This window comes from Phalacrocorax carbo, chromosome 6 (genome assembly GCF_963921805.1).
Source record: "Phalacrocorax carbo chromosome 6, bPhaCar2.1, whole genome shotgun sequence".
Lineage (NCBI taxonomy): Eukaryota > Metazoa > Chordata > Aves > Suliformes > Phalacrocoracidae > Phalacrocorax > Phalacrocorax carbo.
Genome location: NC_087518.1, coordinates 25,760,440 through 25,781,654, shown reverse-complemented (window position 1 = coordinate 25,781,654; position 21,215 = coordinate 25,760,440). Strand labels below are relative to the sequence as shown.

Sequence of the window (21,215 nt, the reverse complement as noted above, 5' to 3'; positions counted from 1 at the left end):
AGCAGTGACATAAACTTCAGAGTAACAAACCTGGAACCGTCGCTTCCACTGTGGAGAAACTTTATTTCTTCTAATTCATGGCCATACCCACTGAATTTGCCAACTAGAGATGAATAAAATTGTGTCATATTATTTTGAAATCTGTCCTCCAAAAGCTGTTAATATTGTTGTTCTGTTCTAGAAAAACAACTGTAAATGTAGAGAATGTACCAGATCTCTGCTGAAGAGCTACTTGGGGGTTGAACCAGCCAACAGTGAAGCACCCAGACTAAGCTGGTACAGAGCTGCTGCTATAAAAAACACCAAAACCAAAAACAACTACCCAAACTCAAAAATTAAAGGACTTCTCTAGAGAATTTCTACTACCTGCTGAGATGAGAACTGTAACTTTCTGTAAGGTTACTTTGATATTTCTTTGAAGGTGTCTGGTAGCCATCACTACAGTGGGGATTAAGGATTTCTCAGAGCAAGAATTAGCAGGGTTATTGTTCTTAATGACAGAACCTACAGCTTCAGGTGGTCTTTTGGTACCTCGCCCCAATTAATGACAGGCTACAATAAAGTATATTCTAAAGGATGGCATAAAGGACAAGTAGCCAGAAGCAGCTGGTACCACTCTGGAATTGTTAGGGTATCCCTCCTTGAGCAACGCAGCCTACAACATTTTCAGTTTTCTTATTAGCAAAATGATTACTCTGGCTCACAGGAGAACTCTGAAGGTTAAGGGTTATATGTGCACAAATGAAGTCCTAAATAAAATAAGTTTCTGTGGCTAAATGTGGGTTTTAAATATTAGAGAAAGAAAAATTATCTTATCCAACGGTTATCTCCCTAGCTCCCCATTCAGCTCATAAATGCTAATTTTGATTTCTGTTCTGAAGTCCCGCTTGCCGACAAAATTTTCTACATATTTCTATTTTTGATGACCTGAAACCTTGAATTCATTCAATGTTCTTGACCAAGAAACTGAATTTAATATGAACTAGATTTTATTAAACAGCATATTGGAAGAACAATCTCCCACCTACCCCCTCCCCCCCCTTTTTTTTTTAAATCACCTTGCAAGCTAGGAAGGTTCAAGGAGTTTTATTGCTGTTGCAGGCTCCCTCCCATCCCAAACACCAGGTGTGGCATTATCTTATTCAACAGGAAAAGTACTTAATATAAAGTAGTGACTTTGTATCACTTCTGAATTCTGAAATTCTGAAGTGCTGTACTTCCAATTAAATTTTACTTTAAAAGTGAAGAGAAAAAGGCTAAGAGAAAAAATGTACACAGGGGTGCCACCTTGCCCCTCTGTCTTTAGACGCAAACAGTATTTTCCCTTTTTTCAGACAAACTGAAGAACTAAACAGGTTCATGGAAATTTAAGTCATCCTCAACATGACAAATTTCAAATATTACTATGTATGAAGGAATTGCCTCTTAAATGCACCAAAAGGACATGTGAGTTGTGGTGTTAACTATCAGCAAACTACCAGAAACTCATTTGCTCCTGTCCAATGAAGGACAAAAAAAACAGGTAGCTGACAGGGTTTCTGGGAGGGCAGGTTTTAAAAGACAACCCAAGCAAACCAGCTGTTTTAAATTAGACAAACTTTCTTTTTCACCAAACCCTAATTTTCCTACAGTGTAAGACTGTGCAGAAGGGAGTAGGACATGAAAGGGTCATGGATTTAACATGAGATAGAACATCTGACATAAGTTATCCTCATTTCTGCCTACTCAGAATTGAGCGCAGACCGTTTTATAGTTACAACTAAGAGTCTTTTGTGATTAGGAAAATTCCCAGTGATGGCTTGTTAATTACACCTACTGATAACAGGGAAGATGAGAAGTCTATAAATAGCAATCATGGAAGCTGCATAAGCAGAGCATTTCTTTTCAGATTTGAATACATTAATTAATATCAAAATACACTCTATAAAGCTAGCACCTTACATAACCGATGCTAAACATATTTAGAGAACTTTTAATATTTACAGGATTGTTTTCCAAATAAAGCTTAAAAATGTCTTCTATCTCAAAAAAAAACCCAAAAGAAGTCACAAAACAAAACACAAAACAAATCTACTGAAAAGAAAAAAAATCAACTAGCACAAAAAGACGTACAAAAACATATTTACGTATGATTCTCAGATGTTGCATAAAGGGCTAAGGAATTTGCCAGGAACTGGTTAGTAACAAGACCTTTAGGATGGCTCAAAGCAACTTTTAGGGGAAAAACATCGATGGGGAATGTAATGCAAACTTAAAAAAACCAGATCAAACCAGTATATTTTAACAGGCACAGTTCTTAGAGAGTATTGGTCATATCCAGTAAAAATGTTGTCTTTGAGTGTTTCTGAAGACAGGTTGGATCCTGCAGCAATTTTTGGAAACTGACATCTTTATGAGGAAGCAAGTTCCAGGCACAAAGAGTGCAAAATCACAGAGACAACAGTTAAAAAACCAAAGTGCAAAAAACTCAAACCCCAACCCCCCTAAAAACCCATTCCCTCAAAAGCCAAGACAATAGTAAATTCCTGCACATCACTGCTGTTTTCTCCAGTCAGCATGACATCTTTCCTTCCCAGGCATAATACTAACTAGAAAGAGATTGCTTATTTACTCAGCAAGTTCTACAGGCAGTACTGAAAGCATAAACTCAGTGGAAGCTCGTATAGCTTGCTGACATTTGTGTAAATCTCGTTAGAGAATGGCAGTTTGTTGGGGGTTTATAATTTGTAAAGCTGAGGAGGAGCTGGTTTGTTTTTTTTCCCTTTAACAGCTATGCAGGTTGAATCAGGAAAAGTCACAAAAAGGTCTGTATGTTTAGGAGTTTTGCTAACATAAATAATGTATGAGGGTCTCCTAAGAATGAGCTCTCCTTTGGTGTATGGGGTAGAAGAGAAAAGAACAATAAACTGGAGTAATAATATCAAAGTTGGTACATTCTTGAGAAGTGTGTCCCTTAACCAATTTAGGAATATATAGAAAGAAAAAGAAAAAAAGACTGTTTTTTTCTTTAGACTAAAACCTACATGTATAATAAGAAGCATAGTATCTTTACAAAAACACTGCATTCCTAATATTTCTATCGCCATGAGCAAATTAGTAAGGAGTGGAGTGATCCAGACACCTATAATTCTGAATGCGTCATTATTTGTCTCAATTAACTTTTACCTGGTCACAGGAACCATTGACAGACAACTTTATGATACTTACTACGATCATTTACACCACAATTACCTGTTGCAGAAGATCTGGATTGCCAATGATAAAAACAGCCCTGAAGCTCCATGAATTACTATATATGGCCTGTCAAAATCGCTGCATTACAGTCCCTGATTTGACATTTCCTCTGCCTAAATTCTACTTTCAGAGGTGCTCAAGACCTACCAGAGTTTGAGAAAGCAGGAAAGTCACTGTCAGAAACAGATCCTTCTTTGAAGAGGAAAGGATAACAGCATCTGCTGACTGACTTCCCAAGTCAGTTCACAGCAAACTGTCAACAATTGTACTCACACACCCAACAGGTGCAGGGACAAACACACAGATTGCTGTTTAAGCCCAAAAGAAAATACAGTTAGAAATCCACCACCTTATGCTGTTGTTGGACATAAAGTAACACAAGGTTCCAAAGGTTAGTGGTTCTCAGGAAATAAGGATTTGTATTACCTAGATATTAAAAATGTTATCTTTAAAGTTATAGGAAATACTATTCTTGCAGAAACACCACAGTGTATTTGAAAAGCTAATTTGGTAAAGCTTTTAATCAGAGTCTAGATGGTAAGAAAGATCAGCACGAACGCAGAATACACTGTTATCTGCAAGACTTACTGGTACAGCCAGTCCTACTGCAAAACAAACACATTAAACCTAAGTGCAGTAGTTAGGTGAGCACTTCAGTGGCAGCGCCAGTACTGGCATGAATCTCTTCTAAGCCAGCAGCAGGAATGAGAGAACTTCCTGACAAACTGAACTAGGAGAAAAAGGGGTTTTGATGTTTTGTGGTTGTGGTTTTCTTGGTGTTTTTTTTTTTTTCTGTGGTGGTTTGTTTTGCATTTGCTTTTTTTAAAAAAATCCAGTCAAGCTCCTCCCCATAGCTGCACAATCAGTTGTACTAACCAAGCAACAGTGTGGATAAAGTGCCTACATCCACTCTGGCCAACAGAAAAGAACAAGCAGCACTACTTCAAAAAAAAAAAAAGCCCAAACAAAAAACAAACCAAACCACAAAAAAACACACCAAACAAAAACCCCAAACAAACAAAAAAACCAAAAACCAAACATTCAACAAAACCACAGTACAAAGGTGTATAAAGCCTTCCCTATTTCTGAGCTGCTAAACAAGCTTACAAGCATCCAAAACCACATTAAATCTTTGTATTTCCTTTTAGATGCTCAGACAATAACAGAGCTTAAAATGGAAGCATTAATAAACAGATGAGCACAGAAAGCAGCTTGATTTCCAATACCCAGCAATGACAAATGTATCTTTTGAAGTAAACTAGGGATTTATTCACACAATGTAAATAACCACAATTGTACTGTTCTTACAGCCATCTGAGACAAGGGGGATAAAGCTAGCCTGACTGAAAATGAGAAGCTTGGTGAAACATCTAGAAAGAACTTCAGTATTTCTGAAGGTACATCTATGCTTTTTGGTTTCTTGTCTGCATTTAGGCATACAAAACGTGTGCTACACTGAAAGGACCATAAGCTGAGAGAATCTAGAAAACAAACAAACCAGAACTACAATCATTTCTTAGAGCCTGTCAATACTGCAAACAGAAACAGTTCACAAACATGCTGCTGCCCAATAAATCTTTTCATGTTGGGGGTGGAGAATTTAATGCAGCTATGATGCCAGGTCTCTCTTAAAAGAAAATGATCGTCCTTGCCTTTGATACTAGAGATCCCATTTTGAAAATATTTACAGTTGTCACAAAACTAAGAATTAGTTTAACATTAAAATCCAGGGATGACTTTTTTAATAGCAAGAATCTAAGACTTTTCTTAGAATCATTTAAGAAGTTAAACATTTTTAAGTAGTCAAGCTGGCAATAACAAGCTAGTTGAACATTCTCGTTAGTTGGGCTGACAGCTAAATTTTTTTTTCTATGGTTGTACTTCTTTCTTCACTTCTGCAGAATAGTCTACCTGCTGCCACAACCAAGCTAAGAGAATCACTATGGCTCTTTGAAACCTAGGAAAGAAGAAACCCAACATCCTTAAAGTGCTACCAAAACTAGTGCCTACTTGTCAGAGTTCACTCAATTAGGCAGCAACACAAGAAAGGGACTGAAAGGAAAAACATTAAGAGAAACTGACTGGCCTGATCTGTGTCTTCCTCATGTCACACAACTGTTTAATGAAGAGAAAGAAAAACTAGATGTAAATTTCATCTTCTGGTAATTACAAGAAAGGGTCTCTGGGTCAGGAAAATAAGCCAAGAAACATCACGTTTCTCTCAGCTTCTCTGCATCTCATGGAAATGGGGAGATAGTTATTCACATTATTTGGGCACGAGACCTACAGTTTCCCCCCACAGTGCGGAAGACTTCACTAAACTATGATATGCTCATCTTCTCAGTTTTGGATTAACTTCTCGGATTCATTCAAGCCAAACCAAAAAACAGCCACCACAGATGTAAAGGTCAGAGCTTGCTTACTTGCAATTACAATAAATTGCCTGGAGTAATCTCCATTCAGTGAAAGTTAATTTATACTCCTGTCACTAACAAAGAATTTACTAGGAAGTGATCTCAGTGCTCAGTTCTTTTTTGTGGAGGAGGAAAATAAAGAGAGGAAACTCAGTAGATGTCTGTTTTCACAAAATTGGGCAATTGACCTGAACAGTCAACCATTACTTTCTGCATGATCAGTCAGTTTTCTCATGTTGCCATTTCCTAGTAAAGCACTAGGAAATTATACATTGAACATTATTACTGCTACTGAATGTTCAGGCTTGTCTGAAAAATATTGCGTGAATCAGAGCTGATTACAAAACTGTAAAAAGTGTATGAAAGGCAGCTAAAGGGTCCAAGCAGAAAGTCTGGGTTATTCTAATAAAGGAGGAAAAATTAGAGTTTAAAGCTATTTCAGAAATAGGCTTTTTCCATATGAGAAGCATCAGCCTCGAGGAACAAAGCAGTTAGCACAGTGAAGAGAATCATGACACACCCCAAGCAGTAGCAATGCAGTAGCCAGACAAGTCCTGGCTAGCGAAAACAATCCTGAGTCATCATGCTATAGCAGATTTTGTAGCTCCTCATTATTCCCTCTCTTGGCAGTGGACAGCCTGCTTTATCCCCCTCATCCCCACCCCGCTCCTCCCTTCCTCGCAAGAAAGAAGGAAATATTTTAGTTAAATAAATGAACCAAAACACTCTATGAGGATTTTGTCACCTCCTCTGACCCCCATTGCATCCCTGCATTTCCCAAAGAGTAGGGAAAAGAGTTTGTAGCTGCCAGCTGAGCAAAATATACTCCACTTCGAGACAAGACACATGAAAAACCTGCCAGCTCTCTCAGAACTATTTGCCAGGGCTGAGTATTGCTTTCATGTTTATGCAACTGTAGTCAGGAATGAGACATTAAGATGACTATGTCCTTGAAATTGAGGAACAGTCCCTGTCTTAACGTTTTCTAGTGTCCCTGCCCTAAATTCTCTTTCCACACCCTCACCCTAGTTACACATAACAGAAGCAATTCAGCTTCAATTTCTGCCACTCTGCTGACCGCAAATGGGAAACACTGACAATCGCATTTACTTTAAAAGGAATACCTTTTAAATTGGCAATGTGAAAATACTGTTTAAAGATATCCAGACTTTTCATTTACAGATCCACCAAACACCAATTCAGGAGATAGATGTGAACTGTTAAACAGGAGGAAAGAGTTGGTGCCCCCGTCTCTTTTCCTTAACTCTTCTTCCAAGGGTGCCTATGTAGCCTTCCCAACTCCCTATTCAAACTGTCCTCTGTATGCCTGCGAAGGCAGCTGGTCACATTTTTGACCCTCAAAATTTTGTCACTTGAGAATTGGGGGCGGGAAGGAAGGAATTAAAATTCTGCATCCAGAGTCATATCAGATACTTGTCTGGGAGCTGCTCACCCAGTCCAGTTCCTCCATTCATAGGGTTGTTTTCTAATAACCGACTGTATCCTGAGCATGCACCCAGGCATTGTCAGAGCAAACCAGTTACCAATTCCTGGCACATAGCAGTGGGAGGGAGACGTGTGCCCAGAATTTTTAAGGGCAGGCCGAGCTGGCGGCAAAGGATGAGGTAATGGCTCTTTCACAGTTCCAGGGGCGCCCGCACACAGTTACTGCTGGTCATAGTGCAGCCTTTCAAAAGCCAGGTTTACTTTCAACATTTGGTAAAGTTTATACTCCCTTTTAATGGCAATAAAGGGAATCCTTGTGCCTGTATTTGAAACCAGCACTTAAATATACTATTGCTTGAATTCTCACAGTTACACATTTCAGCTGTTTCTTATGGGCAGGACAAAATGTATGCTAATCAAACCACCTATTTCGGGGAAAAAAAAGGAGGAAAAATGGGTCCTCAGGGAGAAAAGATAAAACATGCATAGAACAAAGCAAAACACAGTTTTTTTTTTTTCTTTGAATGTTCTCACTTAGGGCTAAACATTTTTAGAAATAATGAGAGTCATACTAAGAACATTCTTCTCTTCTTACTAACCCCTTGGCATGTTAGAGGACAAGCTACATGGAGTGCTTTGATTTTAATTTTTGTTGGAACTGTCTGTGGCTGAATAATCTGCAGTCCAGATGTTGTAACAACAATAAAGTCCCTCTCAGCATATACACAAGGATGGCAAATGGCTCTGTTGCAAAATCCTGAATAAACCTCTTGAATCCCTTTTCCTCCTTCTGTTGAATCATTCCAAAAATATCACAGAAGATAAAAGGTTTGCAAAGATACTAGATATCAGCTGAGAAAATAAAAGAATTAGTTCAAAGGTAAAGAGAACCAACTTAGTTTGATTTACACCTTCTCCCTCCTACTCAGTCTGCATTTACAAAGTCTAAAATCATTAGAAATGTTTCCAAGAAGCTTTCAACTTAAAATTCTAAGGGGGGGCAGTCTAAAAATACATTTTTTCAGAGCAGATATTAGGATGCTGAATGGATGCCATGAGATCTGACTAAAAGCAACACAGAAAGTAGTCAGCATCTTAAGGGAAATTCACTAGGCAGGTGATTGGTGTAAATGGAGGAACATCAGATTAGTACACTTATTACAATATTTAAACTAATCATAGAATCACAGAAAATCTTGAGTTGGAAGGGACCCGTAACTTTTTAAAAAAAAAATTAATAAAATCTGGCAACTTTTCAGGATTTCGAACAGAGAAAAAGTTTGTAGTACTTTCTGAATGTAACGGTACTTAGGAATCCAAATTAGCTTCAATCTCTACCTACATGTACATGATGGAAACCATATACCTCCGTTGAACAGCTAAAGCTGCTTCCATGGAAAATTAAAAATGTGCCTTCTCACAGACATTACTATTGTGTGTCTCAGTTTTCCAATAGGAATTTCTCTAGAAATTGTAATTTGCAATTTTGTGTTTGGTATACTCCCACCAGTACTCAGCAAATACCTCTCATGTCTGCTTAGTAAAATAAAGAAACACTTAAATTAACATTCCAAGGAATCTAGATATGTTTTTAAAAGTCTGCTCTTGGAATTAGTATTCAATTCATATCAATAGTGATTTTTAAATTTTTAATAAAATCATCCTCATCATGCAATAAATATAGCTGGTAGGGCTTTCAGGACTTACAGGTCCTGATACATTGCTGCATAATGCAAACAGATACTAATGCCTTTTTAGCTCTGTCAGTAAATTCTTTGAAAGAACTTTGGAATAGTGGGAATCTTGATAATAGCCTGTTATAAAAGAAGGTACAGAAAACTCTTCAAAACCGTATGCTGGAATGGACTGAGGACACATGGAGAACAGTTTCCCATCTGTCCAGAAAGAAAAGAGGACAAAAAAGGGGGGTAGCGGGTAAAAGGCATCTGGGAAAATGTATTGTAAAAATATTTATAGCCTAGCCTCTGTTCTAGCAACATAAAGTAGTGTTACTTTCATTTACTTCCATGATGTACATGCAAGATTGGGCCATAAAACCTTCAACAAAACCCTGCACACAAAAAGAGCTCTCAACAAAATTATGCCACAGCATAAAAAGCAGAGCAGCATAGTGCAAATAGCCCAACAAGCTGTACTTCACAGTCTCTCTTCACCAGCAGTGTCAGAAATTGGCACCAGCAAGACCGGCTCCTGTGGCAAGCAATCACATTGCCACAGGAACACTGCCAGGTGAGAGGACATTTAACAGCATCTTCCAATATCTCATATCCCAAAAGAGATAGTAAATATGACTCTAGCCTCTGCTAGATTAACAAATGAGTCTGAGAAACACAAACTTTTATCTCCCATATTTTATAATACTAGGCACAGTTGAATCAGATTTTCAAGTCATTCTAATGTTGGCCAAGTTTTCTTGAAAATATTTTATTAATACAGAAATAATTTGTCTTCCCTGCCCACAAGAAGGCTTAAAAATCCCTACGTCGTACTCTATTCAAGATGGCCCCATTTGGCTGTGTCACTGCAGCTTGAGAAGACAGTAATTGAGGGCAGTTATCAACATACATGGTAGCCACAAATACCTGGCAAGGAGCCAAAGTTACTGCCCTCATCATGGTGGCACAAAAGATCCTGGCAATATAATTCCTCCTACACACACAGAGCTCTTGCATAGAATTAGTCAGCTACTACCAACGGCAGAGGTGACCCAAGGGCAGGACGTGTTTCTTCAGTCTGCTGAGGTTAAACCATTCGGCCCTATTTAATCTGTTAGAACCATCAGCACTGGTAGCAGAATGGAACCTGAAAATCCTACCAGATTGGGCTGCAATAACTGGTAAACCTGGTATTTCCAGCCTGCAGTCAAAACAAACATGGGAATAAAATCACAGCGCTTTTTAAAGCAGCAGTCAAAAGCCCTCTTGAAGCCTTGTTTATAAGCAAACCAGTCTCAAAGGCTGGATTTGCATTGGCAGGGTTTGGATCCTGCAAAATAAACCTTTCTAGGTAGTGTTTTCCTTCTGCCTATAAGGGAGGAATGGTTTCTAGTGTAATTTCTCCCAGACTACAACCCTTTCAAACTACACTGAAGAAAATGCTTAATTCAACACAGCTGGCCTCACCAAGCTTCCTTAGGAGCCTCTGCACTTTGGGCATGCACCTGCAATCCTTCCTTTAGGAAGGCAATGAATGGTAACACATAATCTGACAGCCTATTGGCAGGGTGAAATCACTACTGGCATTCAAAAACAAGAAAATGTACAGAAGCTCCTACTTAGTCGCAACTTCTTTGACAGAAATCATTCCATTTAGGCAATGCTTTATGCTCTACTATAGTGGATACCACATAGCACCTTTTAAACAGTATACTACTTTAATCAACACTAAGGTTCCAAACTGAGTGACAGTTTGGAAGAAATTCTATGATCAAGTGATAGAACTCCTAGAAAAATGGTTCTCAATTACCTACACTTTGTGCTACTAATGTTCTGCATGTAATGGTGATTAAGTGAACCAGACCACCAGTTGTGCTCAACTTCTACTCCACCCATAACTGGCTATTCTAATAAAGGGCCTCTGGTAAGAAAACTGCACTTTGGCTTCTGAAAATTACTATTGTAATACGAAAGCCAGAAAAATCACAAAGCATCTGTTGAAATTTTAACTGTGAGAATAGTGACTTTCCATGCTTTACAGAACTTCATTCTTTCAACACTCCTAGTGAACAAAGAAGTATTTACTCTACTACAATTCATGCACTTCTTTAAGGTTCTCTTTGCATTTGAACCAAGCTCCATGTACCAGAAAGAAATTATATGATTATTTGTTAATTAAGGTTTGGACACTTAATTTGCAAGAAAGATTTCAAAGATGCAATGAAATTAACATGAACTTCTCGTAAAAGACATCCCTAAAATTTCCTCTGGTAGATGCAGATGTTTGGAAAAAACACGACTTCTTGTAATAGGTAACTTCAAAGCCACTTCTTTTAATTCTGGGCACAGTCCTTCCGCATGGGTGGAGCACATATCCTCTCAGGAGCTCACTGCCAAGACTTGCACTACTCCCTCATTTTATGATCATAAATGTGTCAAGAAAGATCACATGATCAAAACACATCTAAATTATTCTGCTGTATTGACTTGAACACTGAAGAGTAGACTAAAAAATGTATCCCATCACATCGTGGCTGTACATCTGGTCACATGATAGGAAGCACCAGAGGTTTGCAATATGGGACTGAATGTGTAGGCAGACCCTTGCTCGTATAAGATGCCGAACAGTTGTGTTTTTGCCATGTCATGAAAGAGAAACTGTGAAGACAGGACTGATGTGCAGAAAGTACATCTGACCTCCGGACCCCCTTCCTGGCCCATGTCTAACCAGGTTGGGTGATCCTCCTTCACGCTGTCCTGCATGTGAAATTGCAGCCTTCACCAAGCGAAGTGACATCTAGGTCACGGCTTACTTTTCAAAAGCATTTGGACACACAAGATTCTATGACATACTCATGTGCTGAGAACAATGAGCTCAGAAGTTAATTTGAACTAATGCACCTATAGAGCACACATATAAAAGGAAAAAGGATTCATCTTGAAGAAATCATCACCTGTAAATCCCGGCAAGTGCCCGAACACAATCTCTATCCCTTCACTTACCTCACAAAATGCAGTTTGCAATCCCACTGACACATTCTCTCCTGAACTTTCCAAAGAACAAAGCTTTGGAAGTTTCCCAGCTCCCTTTCAAAAGGGTTTACAGATTCACGCGCCATCACATTCTATGATAGTTCAATACCTGACATTGCACAGAGAGGAAATAAGACTATTACTGAAATGTCACAATCTGTGGACTTGAAGAGCCATAATCAAAACCAAAATATATGGGATACCTGGGAACTGCCTGAGCTACCAATAGAATCAGAGTGACTTGGCAGAAGGTAGTGAGAATCTTCAGTTCTGTATCAATACTGGAAATAAAATGTGGTGGGGGAATTAAACAATGACCCACAGCAAAAGATCACACACGGAGGTGCTGCCTGGATTTGTCTTTTAGAACTCGCTGCTAAGAAACTACAAGTCATCTTACAACCAGCCAGTATATAAAAAAGGTTTGTCTCTGTTCAAGTCCATGCAGCAAGATCACTTAGATGTGTTTTAAGTAAGTCTCTATTCTTCTCTATTCCTGATGATTATTTTTCACTTTCAGCCTCCTACTGATATGGCATGTGACTAGAAGCAGCTGACAATTTCCAATGCTCTCACTCAACTCTGCGTGCTGCTTGAGCACTTTTTCCATTCACCTTCTTTCTTACACGCTTCTACAATTGACTCAAAAGACTATTATCAAGTCTGAAGTTCACTGATCATTGTCTGCTTAAGGCTTATTTACTGTGCAGAAAAACCCGAGCAAACACCAAGTCTTTTGTATGTCAGCCAAACAGTAGCAGCACCTTCTTCCCTACCTCCCACACCAAGGATGTTAATGTTTTCAAATCTTCTGAAAAAAGAAAATTGATATACCTTTCTACCCAGTCTACTCCATGAGCAGTAAAAGCTGCAGAGACCCAATGACTTATGTACTTCCGATTGATTAAAATAGACCTTCTGTAAAGGCCTATTAACTTTTTACAAAGACCAAAAAAAACCAAACCACACATGCCTGAAAGTTTTTACAGCCAATCCTGGACAATCACAGCCTCATGTGATGGCATAAAAAAGCTTTAATTATCTGCAATGTTATAACGCATTATTATATGATGAACCAGTGACCTATTAATCCAAACAAAACATCACAGCACTGCTAGCTGAAAAGGAAGGCTGAATTCATTCAAGCTGTAGGAGACTGCAAGGCAAGGTCTATGGCAGCACGCTGAGATAGCTTTTAGCTCTTCAGAAGCTACAAAGTTTTCCTAGAGAAATCCTGAAGTACTCTGTAGAAATTTATAACACTTACACAAACACTGTGAGCTGCCAACAGTATTTTACAGAAAAACAGAAACAAATTCTGGCACTTAGACCTTTCATCTAAGTGTTCTGAAATGCTTTGTAAGCACTAGTACCAGAAAAGGTTTAAGCAAATGATACCCATTCTAAGGCAGGGAAATTGGCATACCAGGCATCAACTGAGCAATGAAGAAAATCTAGGAATTCTACTGCCAGCCACCTAGCTGTTTTTATTTTCTGATTATGATAGTTCTAATGAGATCTGTGTAACTCCAGTAATGTGAATATAGTGTTTAAGCAGTTTATTATGTGTTACCCTTTATTGTAATATTCATGGTTTTCTACAGTTGCATGTGAGTGTCCAAAGACAGACATATTTCAATAAAACAAAGAAACTTAAGAAATTTATTTTATAGAAGTTTTAAACATCTCCATACATGGGAAAATTAATAATCATAGGCAGAAATACAAATTTTGTTAAAATTTGTTTTTTAGCATCAAAGTTTTGATGAGATCTACTGAACAAATTTCAGGCTCTGTGTTAAACAGGAAACTCATCTTACACTGCTTTTTATTTCTAATGCCCGTGTGACAAGTTTCACAAAATGTACATGATTAGGGCAAAGAAATCTGAATTTGTTATAACATCAAAAATGGATCAGGATTAAGGTGGCATATTTTTCAACAAGAAAAGAATATGGTCCATCTTCTTCAATAGTTTACTACGATATATATACACACACACAATTGCTCTTTTTCTTTTCCCCTGAAGCTGTTTAATTATGAAGACGTCAAAACTTTTAAGTACTCTAACATGAACAGTCACCATGAGCAGCTTATTTTTTCACTGCAAAGTCAGTATCAGACACGAGTCTTACTTATTTGGTACAAGAAAAATATTGCTGGTTCAGTGGCTATGTTTCTACCAAACACAAAGAAAAGGAGGAAATGCTGTACTTACTTGTTAAAAAGGTTCAGTCCAATCCTATAATGGCGTTTCCTGATAACATCATTACTGAAGGCAGGGGAATCCCAGCTGTTGCGAGTTTCTTTGTGGTATGTTTGTTTGCTCAAGGTTTGCTCCCTTAGGCTGTCTCTAGAAGAAGACTCAGAGCTGCAATTTATTGTATCATTAGAGTTGGAAGTACTGTTGATGCTGTCATTGTCTCCATCAGAATAATCAGACTCTGATTTGCTTTGCCTGTTTGCTGTGCCATTGATAGCTAAATGACTATCTATAGGCCTAGCCCTATGCCTTGCCTCCTGTTCCTCTCGGGATATAATCTTGGCAGGAATACTGTGAGGGATGTGTTTGGGGCTTCCTTGTTGACTAGTGATCCCTCGGTCATAGGCATTTTGTCTCTTTAACGAGCCTCTCTCTGAGCGATCACTCAAGTCCACTGAACTGTCACTGGGTGGCTCTATAGTTAGCAATGGTAGATGATCCATTCTCATCCTCTGTTCCTGGCATTCCAGTGATGGGGTACTCCTGCAGCTTGTATCAGTGTCTATCTTATCGTCTTTGTGGGTCATAGACCAGTACTCTTGAGAAGAGTTCACAGACCGAAGCCTCAAATCAGATTCTGTACTGGACGGTCTGTCTACTGACTGGGAAAGTGGAAGGGGTGGAGATAACTCTTCTTCATCAATATATAATGTAACATCACTGTATGATGCTGTCATCTCATCAAGCTTCCTGTGATCCACACCGTGAATTGCTGGTTTAGTCTGAGCACAACTATCCCTTTCCATTTCACGACTTCTGACTTGGTCCGGAGTCTGGACTTCTTCAGAATGTAGACTACGGCAATTCAGTGCATCATCAATGGACTCTGCAAGGGATTTCACCTGCCTGGAAAAAGCATCCTCCAGTTCTGTTATAGCATCAGCAAAATCAGTAGATGCTGCTGGAGACTTCATTGTAGCTGACTCTCCAAGGTCACCACATTCAGACTGTACCAGGGATCCCAGCTTTGACCCATCATTTGTAACAGAAACTTGTTTTCCTTCAAAGTAAGAGCTGTGGACTTTCTCAGGTCCTTCAAAGGAAAACTGCATTCTCATATTGGACAGTACAATGCGTCTTGACATACGATTTTCAGACATAGAACTTCTAAGACGCTCAAAATTTTTGTTCATCTGATACTGGCGAAAAGCTGTTTGTATAGTACGAGCAGCATGTCTAGTTATGAGACGGCCTCCATATTTCCGTTCTAGCATTTCCACCTGTGGAAGGGTGAACAAAATTACTTTGTAACTTGATGCAGGTTAGAACAAGGTTAAAGTATTACAAAATAAAATTTCTTTTAACAACTTTAATTTTCAGAAGTTTTTTTAATTGTGTACTGTTCTTGAAAGTAAAGCTCCAGGCTAACAACTGCACAAATAGTGAACCGAATAATCATAACAATAACTTGCAAGTTCTACCATAAAAATAGAGACAAAAATATGACCATGTGAACACTGTCACATAAAATTAAGGTGTCGGCAACTTGTGTGTGTGCATGTTCAAATCTTGGTTTTCACACATTAGCATTGGTGTTCCCATGTCAAAGCAAACAAGACAGCACTCTAACACAACATAATGCAGTCATTCTTTCTCTGGAGGGACAACTGAAGAGAAGTAAAATCCAAATATAATGCAAATTGCCATATTTTGGGAGTAAATTTTAAAAGGGGCCATCACACTTCCAGGCTCACATCGCTCTCTACATGAATTAAAATCAGATAGCATCATTTCACCCAGGCCTGATATCAAAGTAAAATGGAGCCACCCACACCATACGCTTCCAGAGAGGTTTCTCTGATAGAATATCCACATAGTCTTCCTCAAACCAAGAACATATTTCAGACTTTCTAAATACAAATTCAAATCTATTTTCATTCTTGTAACTACACTCAAGATTGCCAGTGTTTCCAATTAACAGAATGAATATTCAAAATAAATACATTATAAATACTATCAATTTAACCTAGGGAAAATGACATGTCAATACTTTTGGAATACTCATTAGATATTTTCAAACCTTTCCTTCCAAAATGTGAAAAGCATCACTTATTTAAATAACATTGAACAGGATGAATAACTAGTTTTATTTCAGTATTTTTCCCAATATTGAATTTCTGTTCTGATCAGTCTTTGCTGGATCCATATTATTCACAAACACAAAACATACATCGCAAATCAGTATGTTTAGTATGACAATTAAACCCACCATTTTTCTAGCAGCATTTTTTTTATAAGTCCATGCAATTTTCATAATACTCCAATGATTCAAAAATAATTTCTCCTCACTTGCAAATCCAGGTACCCTTTTTCATTAGACACCAGGTTTTAATTACTCATGTCACATGCACAACCTCTCCTCCTCATACTTTGGAGATCACTCCAAGTAATTGTTAAGTTCAGATATTGATGTGCAGAGGGGATTCATCCCCCTTCTGTGGAAGAACTAAATGCTACTAAAAAAATATTTTCTAGTCCATTATGTCTACTATTTGGGAGTAGTTGATTTATTTCTTTCAGTGCTATTGCCTGGTTCAACAGTTCCTATTCCCCTTCCACATTAAAGATGATCTTTTTGGCTCAGTGTTTTTAACATGTGAATCACTTTTTTATTCTAGATGCAAAAAATATGCACAGTTATTCGCATAATTGAGGAGGCCAACTTCTCAGATGGGCTCAGATCAGGATTACTGCTAAGGAATTGTTCTTTTGACTGTATCTTGAAACTTTTTAAAACTAAGCTCAAAAAGCTGTGCTGATCTTTGAGCTGGGAATCTGTAAATCTCCGCATAATTTTCTATAGTTTGTCTATAAAAAAATTGTTTAGCCTTTCACCCCTAAATGGGGGTTATATTAGCCCCACATTTGCACATGTCAAAGAGGCTATGAGGTTACTTGTACAGTGTTCTGAAGATTAAAAAATTAAGAACAGTGTGCCACTGCTGTCACACATTTGCTACCATTTCTATCCATAGTATACATTAGGTCACATGTGTTTAAATAAATTGTAAGAGATTATTTCGCTGGACTAATCTCAAAACAAATGATTAATTGTTAATTTAGCTGCTCTCTCAAACTGTCAAACCTGAAGAAAAGATAACTGGCATAGCTGGTGTGAAAGAATAAAACAAAAACTAATATTCTATAAAATAATCTGGACTTTACTCTTGCTGCTCCTCAGGTTTACACAGAAAATGACAACATCACTGATTATCATAAGTCAGGGGGTATTGGTGGGAATTTTAATTGAGAGTGCTTTGGATTTTGCCTAGATGCTTTACTAGACTTACGACTGATATTTCTAATAAGTTTTAATGCATATTCAGTGCACCTTTTAAATGCATATTTAATGCATATTGCTTTTAGGTAAAGCCTTCGACATTTTTCTAAATAGTTTTTAAGTATCTTCTGAGATCTCAATGAGAACTTTTTAAGAGCAGTAAGCAAGTCTTCAATATCAAGCTTCCTTTATATACCATTGTCACTTTTAATTGTGTAGGTCTCCCCAAACAAATACAAAATAACATCTGCAGTCCTCATCCTCTGTCAAACCAGCACAAAAGGACAGATGGAATTAGGCTCTGTGGAATACCTGCAGTGCGAGAGCCCTCTTTAGTAAGCTTAACGCTCTATGTCAATCCCTTATGAGACACCTAGCAAAAATGACTGCCAAAGGTGGAAAAGAAAGTAACATTTTGGACCTGACAATGAGGGCCTTGTGATTCAATAGCGGAGCTGGCGTAATCTAGGTCAAGAATCAGGAACTTGATATGACCCCACTCCAATATAGAATTTGGTGAGCAGAAAGGCTAAACTGAACTCATACTTGCTATCCCAAATATTGGCTTCAACTTTAAGTCAGAGCTCAAGCCCTGTTCTTCCAGGTCTCTCTGGAACAACATTAGATGATTCTCCAACCTGAAACTTTAGAACATCAAACAGATGGCAAGTGAGACTTAGCCCCTATAAATTTCACTATCAATATGTGGTCCAAAATCAGGAGTAGTTCACTTCTTGTCTGTGGATTTTTGCCTGCTTCCACTTCTGCCACATTAACATACAAGTCTGAGTGTCTGTGCAACATGCCAGAGTAAAAGTATTCTGTGGCAAGAAAGATCTCTACCAAACACCAAAAAAACCCAACTAAAAGCAACCAAAAAAACCCAACCCAAAACAAAAGCCCCAAACCAACCCAGATTTTTCTTAGCTTACAGATATGTTGCTGCTATCATAAACTAGGTAAAACAGCTCAAGTACCTGCTTATCTTGTAGGTCTGAAGAGAGTTCATAGCTCTCAGAAAGTGATCTTGACCTTTTAATAGCTTCTTCCTCTGCTTGTTTTCGCAGTATAGATGTTGAGTGCTGAAGTTTCGGCCTCCGAGATCTTTGTTGTCCAGGGGAGACAGAATACAGACCGTAAGCAGAATGATCGTAGTGGTCTGGACTTATAGCTGAACTGTGTGTTATAGGTCCTTGATGGTACGTAGATGGGCTGTCCAAAGATGTGCCGGTTTCACTGCTTGGAGCTTCACCCTCAACACTAGAGAGAATGAAAACACCGGAAAATTCTCAGGTAAGCACTGTATACCAAAACTCTCAGCAACAAATAGCATAGTTTTGTTTAATATCATTTTATGTAGACATCCAACACATTTTGATCAAATTCAGATGCAGTTAGTACAGGGTAATGTGACCTTCATGCCAAACACCATAGTTTTCACTGTAATCTAAGCAAGTGTCTATTTCTGTTGCAGAGGTCATCTTTAGAGCATGAGTCAAGCAGGAGAATGGGGATTACAAGTATTATTTAACTTTATACAGTAATTACTAATAACATCCTGACTAAGTCACTCAGCAACTACTGTGTAAAATAAATGAAAACTTTTGATTTCTTCTAAGACTGCTCATTTCCAAGTTGTTCTACTTCAAAATGACAGATGCTTATTTATGTCTTTCCTTGCTTTGACAAATAAAAGCAATATTTTCTTACTGTTATATTACAGTTTGACATAAAAGGATTACTTTCATGTTACTCAAAGGAGATGTGGGTTTTAATGGATCTTGTGAGCTACTCTGTTTCTACAAAGTGAAGTTGAGAAAAAGTACGTACAGGAGAAAACTCATTTATTTCTCTGTTAGTGAATGATTGCTCCCATGGGATACTTTCGGCATGCTTTGCAGTAAAGCATCCCAAGGGATGGTGGTTCTAGCTAATGAAAGAAAATAGTTTCAGGTAGGGCAAACACAACAGGAGCTATCTGACAAATAAAAAACACTTTGAATGCAGTTATTGCTAAGGAATAAAGGAAATAAAAAAACCTATATATTAAAGGAGTTGTACAAAATAGGAAACATTTCAACACTGAGACCTAGTCAAGGTTTATCCTGAAGTACGGATAACTAATGTTAATCTGTATTTGTTTTATATTTACAGTAGAGCATTCTCACATTACAATAGTGTATGCACTTTCACTCTCCACAGCACGTTTTTCATGTGTTTCACAAATATTTACTATCTGCCTCATCCTGTGTACACAGAGCACTGATAGAAACACAAAATTCTACTTTTTTTTAATCACTCAAAAGACTTAGAAAACACTCCACACATGCATGAATATAAGCGTTTGCAGTACTTCCCCTACCTTTTGTTTTAGGAACAGGTACATCCAAATTCTAAAGGAGTAAAATTCCATGTTCCCACCATGCCCTGTATTTCTTATTTCGCTTTCATTCACATGTATATGAAACATAGAAAATAAAGTTCTCCTGTTGTCTCTCAGAAATGAAATGCTGTGACCCTTGCTGCACACACATACCACAGCAGTCCCTTCAACAGTTCAAAGTACAGAGCGATTGCTGAAAGAACACTCTCCACTGGACCACAGTGCCAGAAGAGATCAAGGTTAACACTGGCAAAACTCCCTTAGCTTAAACAGTGTGTACTTTTTAAAGCGAAGGAGGAAAAAGCCCCTCAGATTTTTCAAAATGTTTCTATAAACATGTAAAACTGAAAGCCAGTTCTCTTTCTTTGCCCATCAAAATATTACTCTACCCAAAAGGTATTTTCAAACATACTTTACTCAAGCTAGAAATATTTTCTGTGTGCACACATAACTTTTTCCAAAACGGAAGTTGACAGGAAACTAATCCCTTTACCTCTGTGATACAGATGGCTTTCAACTTAAAAATTATAAATTATCCAGTTTTGCTAATGACATTGAAACTGTGTAACAAATAATTCTCTCTAAAGTATCCATTAAAGAAATTACTATGATACTTAACTGCTTCACATTCTTTGTTTAAATCCTAAAATACACTTCTCTGTTCTGCTGTGGGGTCACACTGTTCTGTACATCGCAGGTTCTCAATCACAAGCTTATTTGTAAGTACTTTTCATACAAGTATGGTAAATTTGGTTTTAACAGGAAGTCAGGAATTATCACTATTTCCCCCTTAGGTTCTGTGACTTTTTTTGCCTTCCTTACCCTTAAATTGTGAACTATTTAATAACCCTTCCACATTGATTATAATCCCATGTTGACATTTTAATAATGGTACCTTCAATGGATCACTTAAACTTTTCATCAGCAAAAAGGGTACTGCCCTAAACAGAGGCTCTGATTAAACTTAGGGGTTTATTCTTTATTTTTAGATTGTCTTTTGTACCTTTTCCAGTCATAAATATGATCCTTGACTGACTTGATCTCATTTTGCTCATAGGCCTATTCCCTGCCATCACATCTGACCTTTGAATCAGGGAAGTAATTATCTTTTACAGCAGGCAGCCTCCTGCACAACCATACGCCAGCCCTTTAAAGCAAACAAGTGTGCATGGTCAGGACTTCATATTTGAAGGCTTTCTCCCATTCAGCTCTTCCTTGTCTGTTAAGAGCAGCTGAAGCTTCATACAAGTTATTTCATAAAAATGAAACTCCACTGACAAAGAAAAGCAGCTTGCTTTCTACTTATTACTATTTTACACGTGTTTGGAAAATAAAAGTATTTCAACAAACATGACTTGTGTGAAGCTTTAAGGATGACAAGATGTATTCCTCTGCTATGATGGAAATGCACACAGAGCATTGTGGAACAAGAGCGTGGAAGTGAGAATCATCCTGGCCATCTCTATTTTGAAAGACTGTATGCTAA

The 21,215-nt window shown here is 38.0% G+C and overlaps 1 protein-coding gene across 5 annotated transcripts in view; it reads right to left on the bottom strand.

Moving 5' to 3' along the window:
- The window catches only part of IQSEC1 (IQ motif and Sec7 domain ArfGEF 1), a 196,657-nt gene that overhangs the window by 33,220 nt on the left and 142,222 nt on the right, over positions 1-21,215 (bottom strand). For all 5 annotated transcript variants that reach the window (XM_064454314.1, XM_064454313.1, XM_064454310.1 and 2 more), the window contains 2 exons: positions 18,324-18,606; positions 14,022-15,286 (listed from right to left, as the gene is read on the bottom strand). In XM_064454314.1, the coding sequence (XP_064310384.1) occupies positions 14,022-15,286; positions 18,324-18,606 (1,548 nt within the window). The remainder of the gene's footprint in view (positions 1-14,021; positions 15,287-18,323; positions 18,607-21,215) is intronic.